Source organism: Vicugna pacos, chromosome 6 (assembly GCF_048564905.1).
Source record: "Vicugna pacos chromosome 6, VicPac4, whole genome shotgun sequence".
In the NCBI taxonomy this organism is placed as follows: domain Eukaryota; kingdom Metazoa; phylum Chordata; class Mammalia; order Artiodactyla; family Camelidae; genus Vicugna; species Vicugna pacos.
Window position 1 is genome coordinate 11099784 of NC_132992.1, and position 21282 is coordinate 11121065.

Consider the following 21282-nt stretch of genomic DNA (forward strand, 5'->3'; position numbering starts at 1 on the left):
TCTTTATTTTATTTTATTGAGTTACAGTCAGCTTACAATGTTGTGTCAATTTGCAGTGTAGACCACAATTTTTCAGTTATACATGAACATACATATACTCATTGTCACATTCTTTTTCACCATGAGCTACCATAAGATCTTGTATATACTTCCCTGTGCTATACAGTATAATCTTGTTTATCTGTTCTATATATATCTGTCATTATCTACAAATTTCAAACTCCCAGTCTGTCCCTTCCTACCCCACTCCCCCTGGCAACCACAAGTTTATATTCTATGTCTATGAGTCTGTTTCTGTTTTATATTTAAGTTCATTTGTCTTCTTTTTTTTTTTTTCCTTTTTTTTAGATTCCTCATATGAGTGATCTCACATGGTATTTTTCTTTCTCTTTCTGGTTTACTTCACTTAGAATGACATCCTCCAGGAACATCCATGTTGCTGCAAATGGCATTATGTTGTCATTTTTATGGCTGAATAGTATTCCATTGTATAAATATATCACATCTTTATCCAGTCATCTGTCGATGGACATTTAGGCTCTTTCCATGTCTTGGCTATTGTAAACAGTGCTGCTATGAACACTGGGGTGCAGGTGTCTTTTTGAAGTAGGGTTCCTTCTGGACATATACCCAGGACTAGGATTACTGGGTCCAACAGTAATTCTATTCCTAGTCTTTTGAGGAATCTCCATACTGTTTTCCATAATGGCTGCACCAAACTGCATTCCCACCAGCAGTGTAGTAGAGTTCCCTTTTCGCCATAGCCTCTCCAGTATTTATCATTTGTGGACTTTTGAATGATGGCCATTCTGACTGATGTTGAGGTGATACCTCATTGTAGTTTTGATTTGCATTTCTCTGATAATTAGTGATACTGAGCATTTTTTCATGTGCCTGTTGATCATTCGTATGCCTTCATTGGAGAATTGCTTGTTTAGATCTTCTGCCCATTTTTGGATTGGGTTGTTTGTTTTTTTCTTATTAAGTCATACGAGCTGCTTATATATTCTGGAGGTGAAGCCTTTGTCAGTTTCATCTTTTGCAAAAATTTTCTCCCATTCCGTAGGCTGTCGTTTTGTTTTGCTTATGGAAACCACCCTCTCTTATTAAGTGAAAAGATTAAGTGGCAGAATTATTCCTACCATGTAAAAAACAGGAGCTACATGTCATTTGCATATGCATGAAAACCTCTGAGAAAAACCTGAACAGGGTAAATTAAATCTCTGCCAAGGGAGTAGAAATGGGGAATAGGAAGGAATGACTAAAAGAACTTCTGTTTTTCACCATATATCCTTCTATGCTTTTTAGACTTTTTTAAAGCTGTGGTTTATTTTTATAATTTTTCAAAACTAGTTAATAAAAGAAAACATTTTCAGCTCTTATATATAGGTTTTCAAAATTTTAAATTTAACACTTTCCCCTCCAGTTTCACCTAGGAGGTTAGTAAAAACTACTACAAATAGATAAAACAGACTTCCTCTGGACACAATACTTCCATACCTGAACAGACATTACTAAAAAGCCAACAAGCCTTGAAAAGAAGGAATTGAAGGGAATATAAAATTGACCACTTTACTTTACACTCTGAAGACTTAACTCTGGATTTTGCCTGAAAAGTTTTACATTGTTTGTTTACACCTAAACCAGCTGAGCCATACCAAAGTGTTTCTATGCCACTGGTCCAAAACCACAGCACTTGCTCATCTTACATCACAGCACTAATCAAACTTTTTCCTAGAGTTTCCCAAGACTACTTTTTCACTGAAATACACTGCTTGTGATACATTCTTCTAAACCAAGACAGTAATTGAAAACTGTAAGCTAGTATAGGGGTACTGGGTACCAAAAAATATTTTCCCACCACAGCCCAGTATGAGGATTATTTTCAATACAAAAAGTTCTAAAAATCAGGTACTCTTTAAACATCAATGAGATAGTCAATGAAAACAGTTAGATTATTATTAAATGTTAACAAAAGCTCCTTTTTTTCTCAACTTTCTTGCTATTCAGTGAACATCTTCACCAAAAAGTGTCATTTATATTTTTGAAATGTGTTTACAAACACAGCTTTGTTTCAGAAAATTCAAAAATACAAAGCCTCCATTCAAATCATAAAAAATACCAATTACCTCATCTTAGACACACTGAATAAATGCAAACCTGCTCCTTTCACAGGGAGCAATCAGGCACTTCCAATGACCTAAATCAATCTTAAGTCTGTAAAGGTGGCATCTCAGAAATCTGTGGGTTTTACAAGCAATGAAAGTTACTGTTTGAAATAAACACTATCAGACTACACGAGAAAATACATTCTACACATTTCAGAGGCAAGCTATATGAGGACTGAGAGTCTAGCAACCAATCTCAGACAAAGTCAATGAAAAGCTTACAATGAAGAATACTCGTTCTTAGGTAGATTACTGAGATGACAGTTTTTATCATCTTTATCACAAAGATCACATCTCCAACTTGATACAGCCCCAGATCTCTCTGACAAACTCCTTAGCTTTAAACTGATGTCTCCCTTAAAACAAGATTTTTCCAAATTTCACATACAAGGGTAACATTTTAGCTCCAAATTACATGAGACTGGTCAACTCAATTCCTGGCTTAAGGTGAAAGAAGGGAAAGGGAGGGGAGGGAAGGGAAAGGAGAAAAGAAAGAAAAGAAAGGAAGGAAGGAAGGAAGAAAAAGAATAAATACACTGCCAAAGATATCATGTCAAGATTTGCAACCTAACTTCAAAATACAAAGATGATACATTTTCTATAGCTGACAAAAGTAGCTTTTGGCCCCAAAATCTGAGAGTGATGTAGAAGCATTAAGTAAAAGGTGATGGTTCACCTCATATCACAAATTAAGCAGGTGAATGGACTCAGTTCCATTAAATAAGATCATCTTTTTCTACTCTCACAGATGTTTCCCCACGTCTACTATAATGCGAGATATTATAACCTCTCTTCTGTGGTTCAACGTAACAGGCAAAAATCAAGGTTGCTATAGGAAAAGTATCACTTCCAGGGTTTTGGCCATCTACTGGTTTCCAGACTGGAAAAATGGTTTCTATGGCTCCCATACAACAGAGATCCTCTACCCAATCAAGCTCAGCACCTAGAAAAATCATTCTCCCCACAATCTGATGTTACTAAAGAACAAAAATGACACACACCTTGTGAAAAGAAAACACTAGGAAAGTATCACTTCTCTTTGCTTTTCAGAGCTAGGGCTGGCTGTGGTTCAGTAGAAGCAGCTGTATTCACATACAACCTCAATGGCTTTACCACTTGGCCACTTCCTGTTCATCCTTGATACTAAACATGGGGTCCTGAATGAGCTAAGGTCTTTTCAGAAGAAATAAGAAAACAGGTGGAACATTCTAATAAATGAATACCTCAGGGCTCCAGTCAGCTAATCCACACAAGTTCAGTGCTTTCTAAAACTTCATCTGGCAGCTGACATTAGGAAAGAAAAATGCAATTTAGGACATTTAAGAAATTTAATTTAGGGAATTCAATATTTCTTTCCACCAATCTATCATTCATCCTCAAACCTAAAAATGGTCAATCACAAGGTGTCTGACCTCAAAGCAGGGTACTTTGCAAAAATACAAGTGTAAAACACTACCTTTGTTTTCAAGGTGCACATAACCTGGCTAAAACACATATAATTGTTTTTTTAATCAAAGTATTCTGAAACAGAAATGCTTTATTCAATATTTATAAGAAGTAGGGTTCAGTCTTCTTTTATGCTTAGAGGGTTAATCCATGGCTGCCCAGCTACAATAACTGGCTGGACTCAAAATCCATTGGCCATAACTGCCTTATTGGCTTTAGCTTTGCCTTCAGGAGCAAAAAACAACTAATACTTTCCTTTACACAAAGAATCCTTCAAATATCTGGAAGCCACATTTTTACAAAATTATGACCTGAAATGGCTGGAAAAGGTTTCATAAAGGAAAACAGGGCTCAAATGGCACAAAAATGGCAAGTATTCCAGTTAGCGAGGAAAGAATAACTAGAGGCAGGAGGTCAGAGAAGGAGACCACTGCTAACCCTACAATGCAGACTGGGAAGCAGTAAGTGTAAAACTGGCTAAAGTAAGTTCCTATGAGATTATTAAAGAACTTCAGTGCCAAGGTGAGGCTTTTGATTGTTTTGATAGTCAATTGGGAACAAACGACAAATCACAGGAGAAAGATGCTTTAAAAATATGAGGATTGTATTTCTGACCAAACATTTGTGTCTCTCCCAAAATTCATCTACTGAAGCCAGTACTTGGAGATGAGGCTTTTGGGAGGCAATTAGGGTTAGATGAGGTCATGAGGGTGGGGCCCAAGTGGCGGGATTAGTGCCTTTACATGAAGACACCAGAGAGCTTTCTCTCCCCCAGCCTCCTGCATAATGAGGAACGGCTATGTGAGAACACATCAAGAAAGCAGCAGCCTGTGAGCCAGCAAAGGTCAACATCAGAACCTGACCATGCTGGTACTGTGATCTCAGACTTGCAGGCTCCAGAACCCTAAGAAAATAGATTGCTGTTGTTTAAGCCACCCAGTCTGTGGTATTTTGTCATGACAGCTTGAGCAGACTAAGACAGATTGGAAATGAGAGCAACTGGCAAGGAGGAGTCTAAGTAAGGAGACCACCACAATATCCAGTGGTGAAATATCAAATGGCAGTAGCAAGAATGCAGAAGCCATCAGTTACCTATGAAAGAAAAACAAGAGACTTCACCTGGCCCCAGGGTTCTTAGAAGTTATATTCAGAAATCCTAGCTATCCATTCCCAAGATCCTTAGTTTTTCTGTTTTACCTACCATCTACCCCTACATCATTCCAATTTAACACAACTCTTTCAAAAGAGCATTAGGAATTATTATAATGGGAAGGCCCCAGAACTTCCTTGACTCCCACCAAATGACTGTCAAATTATCCTATAATCCTTCTCAGCCAAACCGAGTCACTATCTTACCCTAAAGAGCAATCAGCAAACACTCCTGTGGAGCCCACCAGTCCAAAGACCTCCATCAAAACCACCCCAATAGCCCTACTGACTCTGGGTTCCATGAAGTTTGAATTTGTTGATTTCCTTCTTCAAAATAAAGTGAAAGGTTCTAAACAATATAATCCCATAAACATATATATAGTCAGGAAAAACCTCAGTATTTCCCAGTAATGAGTGAGCTAGGTGTTTCCTATACCCAGACAAGCACACTAATTAGAAAGGGGTAGTACTGGGGCCTGGGGAAGATCTCATCTTCTCTAATCACAAAGAACCTGGAAACAGTAGCACCAGCAGCTAAGCCCTGATACCTTGTCATTACGGGTAAGACCAAGTCAGTCCTTCCTGCTTCAGGAACAGGCAGGCATTCAGCAGATGGGAGAGTTCTACTCACATTTCCCAACCTCATCCTTGCACTCTCTCATCCTCATTCAGGAACAGACCAAGGCCACCACATCCAGTACTTTAAAATCTACAAAACGCTAACTCCTATTGACACCAAAGTTTTGTTCAGATTCCTGCTCATCAAACAAAGCAAAAGCAGGCCATTCCAAAGAACTATTCAGGCGTCACACTACTTAAGCCTGGGTTTTACCTTGCCCCTACAGCAGATCCTCAACAAGCATTTAAAACTAAGCTGAAAACATAGGACTCAAAGGTACTAGTATTGGAGCTCTATGGTTTTGGATATAATTAACAGAGTTCTTCTATGGTTTTGGATATAATTAACAGAGTTCTAATAAAGAATATGTGAGGATTTCTTTTACTTTTCGTTTACTGCATAAACGTTCCTCATTTAACCAAAAAGAGAAAGAACTCATCTGAAAAATTCTGAGATTTTGAGGGTTACCTACCATATGGAGTTCCTTAAACTATCATCCCTCCCAATCACCTGATTTAATCTTCAGTAACTGTCAGAAAGGTATGAGCTTTGCATAAATAATCACTCAATCCATATATACTTTTGAGCTTGGAATCCCTTCAAGAGTTGCTATGCCAACTAACATAATAAAACCACTAATATTCGTTCAGAATCACAAAGTTCCACATTTTGGAAAGAATTTCCTTAAAAATTACTCATTTTATTCTCATCTTAGACATAAGATAAACAGACTCACAGAAGTTTACATACTGCCCTAGGATCACAAGTTTAGTAAAAGGATAAAGCCAACAATCAAAATTTTGTGACTCCAAATCCTTCCTCTTTTCAATATATCACAACATGTTTCTCTCTGTTCTCTCCCACCTTAGAGTAAACAATTCTACACAGACCAGTAAAAAACAACAGTGCATTACTGTGTGTTCTCTCAAATGCCTACCGATGCTCTTCAACAAAATAAAAGCCCAGTCTACTTTAAATAAATGAACATACAAAATGGACTAATTAGCTCACTCTCAGTATTATAAAAATTAGCATGTCTTCAGTTTAATGCAATAAATTCAGTTGCCAATATTAAATTTTAACAACTTCCATTAAAAACTCTTCTGTATGTTTAATAACATTTTTAAGCTACCCTTGGAATTACTAGTTTCCACCTGCCTTTACTTGCCTTTATAACTAAACACTAAATCTTTGAAAAGAGGGAAGTGAAAATAAAGAATTATCTACACTATGAAGCAATCATTCTTTTCTATGGCCCTCAACTAAATAATAGCTGTAAATATTCCAGTATCTTACAACTATCAAATTTCATCTTCTTCCCAAGGCACGAAGTCTGATAACAGCTGAACAATAAAAGAAGACTACACACAAAAAGAACTGCACTCTCCTAAAGACACTTCAGGTTGTAGTTGTTTATATTTTATTAATATTAATAAATAAAGTTTTATTTTATGGAGGCTTTTGATTATCCTTTTTCTTTTTAACAATAAATAAATCTTAAAGCAACTTTCTTTTGGAGAATCTCAACACTGCACCATTTAAGCCTCCTGTTACAACAAATTTTAAAGATTTCTAGAGACATTAAATTCCTCCTCAAGACAAACCGTACCCTGGTGTAGATTGATATCAGTGCAGGTGCAACTACAACCGATCAGTTTACTACTTCTGAGGGGCAATAAGAAACCACAAGCAAATGTGTATCACTGTTGATTTCTCTATTTCCTCTGCAAAATGAGCAGTTACCAACTTCCTACAAGAATTATAAAGTAAATAGTGAATGAGTAAATGTTTATGAAGTACATTTATCATTACTGATTTTTTCAAACAATAAGACTCCTCCCATTCTCCCAGTCATTCAATGGGCAAAGTCCCACTGCTGTACAACAACTTGTACAGCAAGTCTGAGTCAAACTCAGAGCCTGCTCACTGTGGCAGTACTCCGAAGCTCTACAAAAGAGTTTGTATAAATATGAAAGCAAGACAGACCCTGGTTGTATGACCTGTTCTGTGTTCCTGCAGCAGCACATCTCAAACGTCTAAAAACTTTGTGTGGATTTAATTATTCGATATTATATGATGGTTCTTGAGACAGTAACACTGGTAATGCTACAGGAAACAGGCTTGCAAAGGAACCAGAAAAGTTAGAATGGACACTGACCTGTCTCTCAAAACAGATACACACAGACTAGTTTTTTACATATTCACTTCATTGCTACTTTCATAGTTTGTATCAAACAGTAATGGTACTGAGCCAATGACAGGTTCCTAAAGAAAGTTTCATACACTCATTAGAACCACAATTTGTTTTTAGTGAAGTTACCTTGAATGAGTATACTGCAGGAATGAACATCATGTTACTAATCTACGAAAACTTTTAACTAACATAAAAGGAAAGAATAAAATTACCAGAGACCGGTTTTATTGTCTGTCCCCTATAAAACCATATCTTAGCTCCTCCTTTTCTTCATGAAGGTGACTAGCTAGGATTTTCTCCTGTTTGCTCTCACACAGTTAAATGTGGATATGGGTCAGGGCTGAGGCTTCCTTTTGGAGGTGATCATATAATGCCAAATATACATACACACACACACACACACACACACACACATGCACACATATATATGTATATACATATATACACACACACAATTTACATGTATATAAAATTATTTACTTGGTATATATATATTTATGTGTGTGTGTGTAAATATATCTTCTGTTAGCATCATGAAAACTTCCATGCAAAATGATAAGGGAAATATCACTACACTCCTTGGCCCAAAAAATGAAAAGCTAATCCTTCCTCAAAATAGAAACTGATTTCCTAAAACAATGTATAGCGCAAATTACTCAGAGCACAAAGCGCAGTCTGAAAAGCTTATAGTCCAAGAAGAATTTCCTTTATATTAACAAGTCCACCACAATTTTTTCTGTATTTAAAATAATGAAGTCTCTAGTCTAGACTTTTAGCCCAAAAAAGAAATTCTTATTTTGAGTTGAAAATACTGGGAGGAGGTATACACACACACAGAGGAAGGTCCATAATACCTTTTCAGAAATCCATAGGGCCAGATACATTTCAGAATTCTGTTTTTTCAGATTTTAGAAAAGAAATACAGTGTAAATACCATATGCCACAAATCACACCCAGTAGCTGGTAATATATAATAACCAGGAAAATAGAGAATGTCAAGGCTTCCCTTCAGATAAAAACTAGATTCTGCCACTAACACAGTTCATGCTGAATTTAAAGGAAAAAATCTGATTCAGACCTTTTGGATTTCAAAATAGCAGATCAGTGATTACAGACCTTTGGCAAGTAAAAGGTGGTCTATACTATCACCTAGATTACAACAAAAACAAAAGCTAGCCCTTTCTTAAGTAAGAGATATTTAGGATATTTAATACAGTTTTAAAATGACTCTAATTACTTGCCTAGTTGGAGAAACATAATCAATTCAAGCTGTCTGTAAGTTGCCACCAAGAGATTTAAATGAAATAATTTCTACCTTTAATTTTACTCCAAATTGGGACTAACACTGAAAAACATTTTCTAAAACCTCAGTATGTCAGACTAAGTCAGCTAGATAGAGGAGGGTTTCCAAATAGCAAAAACCTAAGATGATCTGCTAATTCAAAAAAAGTTAAAGATTTTTAACCCTGGTTTATGAGTGCCCACACAAACTCAGATTCTCTAAACTAACCTGTGGTCAAATCATGCTTCCGCCATAAGTTAAAAGTGAGCCTAGCATTTTTTCCTATCCAGTGGCACAGCAAACCTTTTATTTATTCCCAGCAACCTCACAACAGATGCCTCAAGAACTGAGAAGCAGGATGACCTGAATTCCCTCCGAGCAGGGATCCGCTGAGGTGCCCCACCACGACTAACAGCCCTTGAAGAAGGCAGCAGCACATTTGCTCACTGACTGGAGTTGTGTGCTCATATTAAGTTCAACTCGAGTTCTCTACATTAACCACCAATGAAGTGGAGGCAGAGTAATCAAGAGTTGATCCTGCTCATTTAAAGCGTCACAATGGCTCACTGGCAAAACCACCAGAAGAAAATAAACTAACAACTTTTGAGGGAGCCTGCTTCCAGAAAGACTTCTTTGAATAAATGTATGTGTAGTTTTTCAAATTCAGAGAACCCCCTCAGTTCAAATTCAAGCACTTTCTTAACACCTAAACCAGATCTGAGAAAATGGTATCTTGGGGCCAGCTTTCTTCATTTTTAATAACCAAAAATAAAGTATAGTAGCAGGCTCTTTAAAAGTAATTTTTCTGTCCCACACCCTATCGCAAGTTGCATTATTATTTTATTTTGAAGGTATCATCCATGAGCCGCTATTCAAAGCAATAAAAATTAGAAACCAATCCATAATTCATTTTCATTTCTGTGTGATCTTTAAGTGTGATCTTTAAGTCCCCAATCAGCTTATAGTAGCTGGGATGACTCACCATGGTTTTACGAGAACACATTTTTAACCTGGAACACATGAGAGCACATTTTAAGCATGGAACAAAAAAAACCCAAAGCTCTCTCTATAAAAATATACATTTTCTTCTAAAGTCACAGATATGTTAAAAAATTACAGGATAATCTATCTGGAAAAAGAAAACAGGTTCAAATGACAGTTACATTACCAACAAACCTTTCTGTGTTTCATCTTATGGAAAAACAATTTCCTCCCTATCAAAACAATCCCCCCACAATGTAATGATCTCTTTTCATAGATTTCTTTGGGAGCAAGGGAAGATTCAGGAATAAAGACAGCCAAAGAAGATACTCTAAGCTGGGCTTCTCATTAAGGAAAAGACAGTATAGGCTACCGTGGCCCCTACCCTGAAGATATAAGGCAAAACAGGAAGAAGGTGATGCTGTAAACTGAAGTCAATGCATCTTTCCAGAATTTCAGTTTTACTCAATGATTAAATAAAATATATTTATGTTACAATAAATATGTTCGTGCTAGGGGGCAGAAAGTAAAATGTATGTGAATTTTTAAAATAAGATTTCTTCTGCTCACTTGTTTCTTCAAGCTACCAGGGGAGTTTATGTTCCTTCTCCGACATTAAGAAAAAAGTGGGAGAAGTTCTACCGTAGGACTCAACATTCTCTCCAATCTGTCTTCCAGATATTCGACCCTCTCAGGTCACATCATTTTTATTTCATTTATTTATTTAGATTACACTTCATTCCAGAAAGGCAAGTTTAAAAGGAGCTGGAGAGAGAATATGGAGAAAAGACTATATCCAAGTGGCAATGCCTAAACATGGAAGAGAGTTTTCAAAAGGTGTTCACATTTCCGTTCACCATTCTGCACTATACAGTATCTCGTCTATAAAATAATAGTGTTAAGAAGAAACCAACCACAAGAAATACAGGTAAGATTCTTGGTACTTAATGACCTTTCAAAACTATTCTTCTGCTTGACTTCTTATAATTTAAACAATACACAGAACTTTATGGCAGCAAAAAGCAACTTCGACGTGTAGCCCTTGGGAGGCATCTTCTCACCCTCCCCATCACCATAAAACACCTCATTTTATCCAAAGCAAAATGAAGTAATGCCTAAAAACTGCTTAGTTAGCATAGCACCTAGCATACAATAATAGTTCAATAAACAATGGCTATGATACTGGTTATAATTATTACTACTAATAATAATCAACATTGTCACTAGTATTACTTAAGAGGATACCACAGTAACAAAAGCAGCTACCATTTTTGAAGCTGCTATGTGCAGGCCATGCACAGAGATAATCTTATTTGATCCTCGTAAGGATTCTGAATGTGGGCATTATCATCCACTCTTCACAAAGGAGAAAAGGATGTTTAGATCATTTAAATGACTTGCCTAGGGCCATCCAGCTAATAAATCGCAAAGCACTGTTCCAATCCAGTTGTCTGGCTCCTGAGCCCAATTCTTCCCACTACACTATGTCACCTCTCTTATAAGAAGTCAAGAATTCAAGGGCCCTCTCACTGATAGACTCCAATTAGATTCCACTCTATTTCAATAAGCACAGGTCAAAGAATGACAGGAATTCCCTCTAGTCACTGCACAACCAAATTACATACAAATACAAATGTGCATCAAATGTCATCATAGACTCCATTCATAAACTAATAAAAATTTGTATTTTTGCATTATATAATCAAGCAAAATCACTAATATTATACATCTAACTCCACTATTAACATCAATCCTTGATCTGATAATTTAGCTCTGTCTGAGTTCATTTCCCTAAGGGTATTCATTCACTCACGTAACTTTAATTGTAACTTGTATACACAAAAACCAAAATCCACATCTCCTATCCAAAGGAAACTGAAGTGCAGATAAAAGTGTATGTATGTATGAAAAGATGTTCAATATCATGTTTTTTATAAAAAGCAAATCAACAAACAAAATCTCTAACATCAGCAGTAACAAGAGAACTGATATGATAAATGATTCATCCCATGTATTATCAAGTGACAATTTTAAACAGGGTTTATGGAGAATCTTTAAGAACATGAGAAAGTGCTCATAATACCAACAGAAATAAAAAGGCAGGACATGAAATGAAAACTATCAGTAAGCTCTCAACTTCGCAAACATAGAATAGGAAAAAAAAGACTAAAGGAAATAAATCAAAATGTTAACAATTTTCTCTGGATAGTAAAATAATGTGTTTTTTTTTTCTTCTTGTTGCTTTCTCTGTTCTCCAATTTTCTTTTCAATCACAATTAAGTATTAATTTTATAGGCTGTTTTTTTAACCAAAATCTTTAACTCAAGTTTAGCACTCTTCTCTCTTAAATCCCCAAATCAGTCAAGAAATTGAAAATGCTCAAAATATTTCAGCATCTTTACTTTTTTCCCTCCAGCACTATCATCCATCAATTATGCCAAAATTGCATAAGTCATGTCTGTTACCTACAGAAATCCAACCCTTCAGATTCTGTCAATTCTTTTCTTCTGGTATTTTTCCTTCCTACTTCCTATACTAATACCAAGTCCAAACCTTCACCAGCTCATTCCTAGGTTAGCACAGGAGCCTCCTTCTTTCCTTATTCTACTGCCTCACCACTAACTATTCACGCCACCACAGTTCACTACCTGACATACACTGTCCCTGAAGATTTATCTGTATTAACTCAGTTAACATTCATAACAACTCCATGAGGATAGCTACTGTTATTAGTCCTATTTTACACATTAAGCAGCAGAAGCACAGAGAGCTTAAAAAATGTATCCAAGGTCACCAGCTAATAAATGGCAATGATTAGATTTGAACCCATGCAGTCTGGCTCCAGATAATAATAAGTATGAGCTAGTTCCTTCAGGAGTGCAGGAGTGGTAATCAATAAAAACCAGTTTCTCTTTCCCTGAACTGGGTAAGTACAGGCCCTTAGAGCAAACCTCCCACTTCCGGGTCTCTTTTCATGCTATTCCACATCTGGGAGGTCAGTTCTTCTCTTCTCTAATTCATTTTCCTTATCTCCTTTAAAAGTCAACTCTAAATTCAACATTTCTGAGTTTTCCTTAAGTCAGTTCCCTGACTCCTCAACACATCCTTATTCTTATGGACTCAATTTAAACTACATTAATGTGCAGGTGTTGATTTATGTTACAGAAGTTTACCTACCTCACATTTTTGTATTTTATCTTCCTATTTAAATAATGAAATGCCTCCACTTTTTTTGGTCTACGTCCTTCTCCATTTTCTACCTTCCAAAAAGCTACTAGAATAGCAAGCTGCACAAATATATACTAAATAAATATGCAGTTAACTGATAAATCTAAGATAACTATAGCTCTACTATTTAACAAAGCAGAAAGTCTTTGGAACTGATAAATTTAAATGTTTGTCTTTTATTCACTGTAGTCCGCAAGCACAAAAGCATTAGATATCCAAAATACTCAAAAACACTTCTATTAAATGACTTTTTAGAAAAGATAATCCACACACTGTCCAGAAATAGCCTTTTTTTCTTGTGGATATCCCTTCTAATAGCACTATTTTACTCTCTTGTGTCAAGAGTTATCCAAGTCTTTGACAACATTAAGCAAGCAGTGACATTCCAGGCATGATTATCAATTGTTCAAGAAGAAAAAAGACTATCTGGCTTTAATAAGAGATTATTCTAAACAGCCCCATTAAATCTAAAATGTGAGAACAATTGTGCTTACATTTAAGGTTGAGTATCTTCACCTTTATCTTCCTAGCCAAGAGAATGATTTAAAAACTCAAAGAAAAAAAAAAAACTCAAAGAAACAGATATACCAAAGGATAGCCTAAAAGAAGGCTGAATTTGTATTTTAATTGTTAGTGAAAACAGATAAAAATAATAATCAACTAAAGGTATGGCTCACTATATATAATAAACAAGTCTCTCAAATATGGTGATCTAATCACTGTTTTTCAAATTCATTATAAGCCATGACTACTTAAAGAATACTACAGAAACTATTCTGAAAAGCACACAATAATCATGGTTAAAATCTTGTCTCTTGACATTCTTGGATCTGTTTTCCAAGAATATATTTTCATATACAGACTTTCTCTAAAACAGTCCTTTGCTTCTTAACTTCTACCTTAAATGAGCCACTTCACAGCCGACCATAATTATCCTAAAATATTATTTTTCCTCACATGCCTGCTGACTCCAGTTACTCTCATTCATCAATACAGCTTGCAGAAGCAAATGTCTAACATGGCTTAGTTACCCAAATAACAATACTAAATTTGAGTAAATGTGTATTACTACCCACTATACTTATTATAAATTTCAACACTGACAGGTACACAGTATGAACCACATTCTACTCATAACTTCACAGTAACTTAAGTGAAAAAGCCAAACCTAGTTTCCCCTCTATTTAAAATTACCATGCCTACTTATAAAACAAGTTCGGTTAAAAAGCATACTGGTAAAATTTTGGTGTTCTCTTTCTTGATATGTTCAAATAATGCTCTGGCAATTACTCCATGTTTAATAGGGTGAGAGGTACTTACTAATTTTTCCTTTTTTGTTGTTAAATTACTTAAGAAGTAGACACAATTATAGTAGGGAAACACCAGGAACCCTTGTGATGATGGAATTGTTCTTGTATCTTGACTGTTATCACCATCAATAACCATCGTGATATTGTACTACAGTTTTGCAAGATGTTACTATTGTTAGAAACATGGTAAAGCATACGTGGGAAATCTGTATTGTTTCTTACAACTGTATATGAATCTACAATTATCTCAAAACAAAAAATTTAATTTAAAAATTACTGAAAGGCCATTTAATGAGAATTCATTTTTCTGGCCCTATACCAGTATTTTCAAAAGGCCTATATGTACATGTGAACCACTCCTACCCCCAAAAAACTGATCAGTATCTAAAGAATGAAAAACTCTATTCTTTTTAAAAAATAAGAGCTAGAAAATAGTTCTTATAATTATTTCCAAAAATCCTGAGCAAGAAGAAATCTATAGTATTACAAAAGTCTGATTTGAACAAGGAAAAGTAAAAGCTTTACTTACTAGCTAAAATAACTCTCTAGATAGAAAAATAAGAAACAGACAGACTCAATACATACAGGTGGTTTTACAAAACAAATATATCCCTCTACTGTCCAACATCTCTTATTACTTGGATTCATAAACTAACAAAGGAAATCTTTCAGATATCATGTAAACATTTAAACTAAAAATTAAACCCAACATCACAATTTAATTCTATACACTCAAACCCTGAAGTTGGAGGGGATAGTGAATTCAAACATCTGAATTATTTCCAGTTTGTCAATTCATTCAGCAAGCTTTCCTCTTGTACAGTGCCCTACACAGTGCCTCACCTTTAACTCCTACAGAAACACCTCTCTCAAGGTCACTGTAAGAATACTTCACAGATTCTGTCATACCAAGTGGACAAATTCAGTCTTATCAAAATGCAAAGAAAATTAACACCTTGATGAAAAAATGGGACTATGACAAATTCAAGACAAATAAGTAATGATAAATATACATTCATCTTTTCTATAGTGACTTTTGATGAAGTATCAGCTATCATACAAGTTAGTTTTGCTTTAGGAATAAGATTTTAGAATGTACATGATGTACTAAAGGACATACTGTAAAATTAAGTCATCCTCTAAAAGGATAAACAAGAAATAAAGGAAATCATATTACACAATTTACAGTTTTCATGAGGAAAAAGGCTTGGGGTTTTACAAATGTTACTCCAAAAACAAGAAAACTCTGATCTTTAAGTCAGCTCTTCAGAAGGAAAGTCATATCTTTATATCCTTTAACATTGCAAATAAATGGGCATTAGGAAGTATTACACGTCCCTTGACATCGGGACAAAAAATCATTCAAGTATCAATAAAATATATAAATAAAGTAATATTCCTATAACAATCTCTTTTAGACATTTCCTTCAAGATAATAAACTGCTACAGGGCCATAATTAGCTGTATACTTTCATATAAAATAATTGCTAATGCTGTTCTCCTTCCCCAAATCTAAGTACATTCACTATTCAAGCTCATGGCTTTTTTTAATTACGATTTTTTCCTGAAATTTAAAACAAACCACAAATAAATACTCCTATCACTGAATACAGGTATTTATATTCAAACTTTGAACGGATAAATTACATCTAACAGTTCTAAAACTAAAAATTTCCTGTTTCAAAGAATCAAAAACTATGACCACTTCGACAATGTAAAAAAAATAATCTTTTTCTTTGCATAATGCAAGGTACAAAAAGAACCCACAACTACTCCAATGCCATGCTAGTAATATACCCGAGTTCACTATACATTTTAATTTCAGACTACACAAATTATACCTCAAATTTAAAAAGTAAAAAAAAAAAAAAAGTTATCCTTATTCTAAAAGCAGAACGTATTTCTAATAGCAAGTTTCTGAAGTTCATGTCCTTGATATCAGTGAATGTCAGTTAAATATATTTTCTACAATACAACCCAGAACAGCCTGTAACAGCAATACCATTACCCATTCATGAAATATACTGAACATCTACTATTTATTAGACAAAGTAAACCTGAAAGTTCCTGAGACTGAATTACCAGTCACAAAAATTGAGATGTACTCAAAACATTAGTAAAGAAAAAGAATATAGCCTTCTTCAGTATTAAATAATAATTCTCTCTCCTCAACCCCAAAAAGTGGTGATTATCAAATGATTACCGATAAATGGATGGAGGAGGGAGAAGAGTTGGGGCTTCACTGACATTTTATGATATCCTTTTGATTAAGGATAATATTAATTAGTCTTTAGGATACTTAAAATCCAAAATGCTTTTATTTTACTTGTTTGAGATGTAAACAACATGCTCCATTTTCCTCTAAAACTTCAATTTCATCATTAAAAATGAATTTTAGTAAATTAAGTTAGTGTATTATTTTAAAATAGAAATATTTTTTAAATCTAAAGTGTATAAGGGTTAAATTGGTTATGAAATGAACCTTCTTCTGATGTTCTGTTCTCACACTATCTTAAGAAATCAACTATCATTTTACTAGGGGAAATAAAAAAGCACCAGTCAAAAACGAATTATAGAGTTTCAGCCTACAGATTTGACAGCTGGTTTTCTTAAGATGACTTGGCTTTAGTTGTTTTTTTTTTCTCATCTCTGAGCACTAAGGAATAAATCTAAGTTAAACAGAAAATTATAGCTTTTGTACACCAAAATGGACCTTGCTTCTGGAACATTTATTATTTTTTAATCATGAGTTTTTAAATAAGTTAGAAAAAACAAAAAATGCATACTTAAATACAGGATAAATTTTAATAAGTTATAAATATACAGAAAGTAAATTTAAGATGGAAGCACTACTGTAGGAATAAGAATCTAATTTAAATTAGTCTACATGTTATCCTAATGTAATGTGAACACAGGATACAATTCAGTCATCTAATAGGTGTCATTTGAAAATAAATCAAACTTTCTATTCACTTATTTGTAACAATTTAAATAACTGACAACAAAATTGTTAATTTGCTGCAGATTTCCAAGGGAAGAGACATCTTTTAAAATAAGTCTTACTAATTACTGCTCGACTCAATTCTACTTTTCTTTTGCATATATTAAATAACATTTTACCAATTCTTTAGACTCCAAAGGTTTAATAACACTAATGAGCTAAAATTTTAGCAAAATTTTAAAATACACATATTTTTAAAAACAATTTTAAAAATACCACACATGGACCAAAGAGCATTTTCTTCTGGTACTTTCCTAAATATACAGAGGCATGATATAATCCCTTGTACTCAAATGAGACAATCTTCAATTTAAAAATTCAGAGAAAACAGAACAACTTTTAAAAACTATATTGAAATTCTTAAAAAAAAAAAAAAAGTCAATGGATCCTTAGAGCAAGAGCCCACATTTGGGTTTTATTTGTTTTTAATTTTCACTAGACACCAAAGAATGGCATAAAGAAAAATATTAATATAATCTTCATATTTTTCTATTAAAATGTATCACAACACTCAAATATGTGTTTCTGATTTTTACACATGGTCTTACCTGATCCACTGAACTGACTGCTTCCCAGTGTCGTTGGTCTGGTTTTCCCACTATTAACAGGTGGGGAAAACATCTGCAAAATAAACCAAATGTATCTGTTAGTCTGAAATTCTTCTGGATGCCTTGAAACAAAAGTCCACCAAGAGTCATCAGCTAGTTACTTTATTTCTGAGGGACATTAAAATAAAATTGAAGATACACATTCAGACCCAGAAAAGCCAATACACTTAGTGATACTATTTCCAAACACTATTTGAAACTACTGGTTATTCTGTTCTGAAAACTCAGTCACTTACATGAAAGCGTTTAAGATTTAGGTTTAAATGATTAAATTTTTGTTCATAATCTTCACTTTGTAACTGAAATCCTATTACACTTACATTACAATTTAATACACAGAGTCAGAACCACATCCACTGAAACTACTACATATAGTAAGGATCCATTACAACACAGTTTTATAGAGTATATACTGGTCCTACCTAAGAGCATTAATAAAGAAATTCAACTATTAGAAATAAGGGCAGTGGGCCCTTTGGTTTCAGCTTTTATTTTTAAGTCATTCAATTATTTCTCACGTTAAAAAAATTTTAATGTATATACACATATGTGCTTCTTATATATGCATTATATACATACATAAATATAAACACACATAAATACATATATATTTATCTTAAAAAGACTCATCCCCAAAGGCTAGAAATTCTAGCTCTTGACTAGCTTTCCTGTAACTAACATCTTTCAGGTACCATAAACTATACCACATCTTGGGAAGGGAAATGGTTAGGAGTGTTGAACAAAAAACCAATTTTCTTTTTTCATATGAAGTTCAAAATCCCTAATTATCATCAGGGTCAGAGGGTGACTCAACCAAAGCTCATGATTACGTTGTTCTCCTTTTAACTGGTTAAATCAAGTGACCCCTCTGGCATTAAAGTTTTAAATCTGCAAGTCTAGACATTACATCAAAGTTCAGGTGTCCAACTTGGGGGAGCTGGACTCCAGCCCTGAGAACTACTACTCAAAGCAGATGGAGTTCACGCTGCTAAGTCCCCACGTCGCTCTCCCCCTTTATTTATTTTTCTTTTTTTTTTTTTTTTGTAAACCTCATCAGACCCCCAAGATGCCGCGGGAAGCTCTCATACCGCACTGAAGTCCAGCAGGTCGCTCAGCTCCTTGTCGGTCCCTATAGCGGCCATGCGCTGCTGCTGGGGATTCATCTTCGGCCACTTCTAGCAGGTCCTAAGGCAGAGGAAACAGGCTCAGCGACAGACCACCGAGGCCCAAAGTGTGTACAAGGATGGAGAGGGGCTTAGAAGAGGAAAAGCGCCCAGCTGACTTCCAATACCCGACTGGTTCCCCAGCGCCGCGCGGGCAGGGGACAGGAGAGCCCCGCGCCAGTGCGGGGTCCGTGAATCCACGCGTTTCCTGGGGCGGCCCGGGAGCGAAGCGGCGGCTCCCGCAACTCGCCGCCTCTCCCGCAAGTTTCCGAGCGTGTCCCTGCCCCCTCCCCGGCGCCCTACCCCGCGCCGCCGCCGGGTGCTGGGCGCGCAGGGCCCGGCCGGGGCGGGGGTCTCGAGGGGCGGGGTGAGGGGCGATTGGGCGTCCAGCGAGAGGAGCGGCGGCGAGGGGAGATGCGAAGTGACTCACTGGCTCGGCAACAATAGAACTGACAAGTTGCAGGGAGCGCGCCGCTCGCAGGCCCGCGTCTGCGGCCGCCGCCGCCCGGACGTCCCCGGTGGGCCCGGGGGGTCGGAAAGCAGCCCCCGCGCGTCCCAGGAGCGTTTTAAAAAAGAAAACAGAAACACCGACAACTAGTCTCTCTCTCGCCTGGCGTTCTCCTCCCCCGGCTCGGCCTCCTCCCACTTTTGCTGCCCTACCCGCGGCCGGCCGGCCCCGGACCTGCCTAACAATGAGCCTGACTCGGCGGCCGAAGAGCCCGCTCTCCCGCGCGCCCCGGAGCCCGAGCCGAGCGGGGCGCGCAGGCCGAGCGCGCCGCCCGCGGGCCTGGCCGCCTGCGACTCTCGCCTCCGCCCCCACTCCGCTCCCCAACTTGGAGAGACCCCGGGTTCGCCTCTGTACAAAGGGGCGCGGAGTTGGGGCGCGGGCTGGGGGCGCCTCGGCTCTGGCTGGGACGCGGTGGCGCCCCGCAGCCCCCAGCCCCGCCACGGCTTCCCCCTCCCGCTCGCCGGCCCGCAATTACCTGCTGCCCCGTCTCCGCATCCAACCACCCCGATTAAAGTTCACTTTGGCCGGGAGAGCGGGCTCGGGCTTTCCCTTGCACCGCCCGGCGGTCCGGCTCACTTTGCCCCGCGCGAGGTCTCGGATCCGGGCGGGGGAGGCGGCTCTCGGGCCTGGCCGCCCCTTCCTCCCGGGGCGGGCTGGCGGTCCCCCCGAATAGAACTTGTGGGTCTCCTCAGGCGGACATTTTTTTCGCTGAGGCGGCCTCAGCACCGCGCTCGGCTCGGCTCCGGATCCCTCCGCGCCGGGAAGAGCCCCGGGTTAACCCTTTCGTCCCCGTCCCGCTCCCGCCGCCTGCGCCGAGGAAGTGGGGCCAGCAGAGGGGGCGGGGAGGAGCCGGCGGGAACGGGGAGGGGCCGCCCTGCGGCCGACGGACAAAGCCCGCGGCGGGGTGAGGCGGGCCAGCTCGGAGCCGGCGGGGAGGGGCTGGAGACACGCGCAAGCACCCCGCGAGGAGGGCCGGGCCGCCCGCGGAGGACGCCTGGTCCTGGCCCCTGGGTGAGGGGCGGCAGGCACCGTGGCGCCTCCCCCGGCTCGTCCTGCTCCTGCCTCTGGCCCCGAAGCGGAGCGGCGGAGACGGAACAGCGGCGCATCTGGATCCGCTGCCCGGGCCACCCAGCCCGAGGCCGCAGAGCCCTGCAAGGCTGCGGTTCCCGAGCCACCGCGACGGACGCCGGACGCCGCGCTCGGCCTGGCCGGGAGGCTCCGAGCCCTGGAGGCTGCGCAGCGCTCGACGCGGAAGATGGGTGCGTGGGGAAGGGAGACTGGCCACCCCGGTCGGCTCTTGGAGTAGGTACCGTTGGTCAAATTGGTTGCTGAGCAGAATGCAGAAGAGGTAGATTTCCTTCAAATCACACAAAGCAACGTGGGCTTCAGTTACCAAACACTCCACTCACTCAAGCACCCACGTCTCCTATCACCTCTTCCCATCCGAACCCCATTCGAGGCCATCGAATTGCACAGCAGGATGGGTGCTTGGAAATGGATTAAGCCAGCCCCTTCATTTACAGAGGCAGCCCAGAGAGATTCTGTCGCACAGCCACTATCTTGGCGCAAATTCTGAACTTGGCTTGAAGAAATTGTAAACGGAGTAGAAGGAAGACAAAATAACT

The 21282-nt window shown here is 38.2% G+C and overlaps 1 protein-coding gene across 6 annotated transcripts in view; it reads right to left on the bottom strand.

The window, feature by feature from the left end:
* The window catches only part of TCF12 (transcription factor 12), a 326023-nt gene extending 305628 nt beyond the window's left edge, over positions 1 to 20395 (bottom strand). For 3 of the 6 annotated variants that reach the window (XM_072962351.1, XM_072962350.1, XM_072962348.1), the window contains exons 1-3: positions 20133 to 20395; positions 19075 to 19171; positions 17927 to 17999 (exon numbers count right to left, since the gene is read on the bottom strand). In XM_072962351.1, coding sequence (XP_072818452.1) covers positions 17927 to 17999; positions 19075 to 19149 — 148 coding nt within the window. In that variant the 5' untranslated portion in view covers positions 19150 to 19171; positions 20133 to 20395. Of the gene's footprint in view, positions 1 to 17926; positions 18000 to 19074; positions 19172 to 19579; positions 19710 to 20132 lie in introns of those variants that run through there. The other 3 variants (XM_072962352.1, XM_072962349.1, XM_072962353.1) reach the window with 3 other exon arrangements.
* Positions 20396 to 21282: the final 887 nt, after the last annotated feature.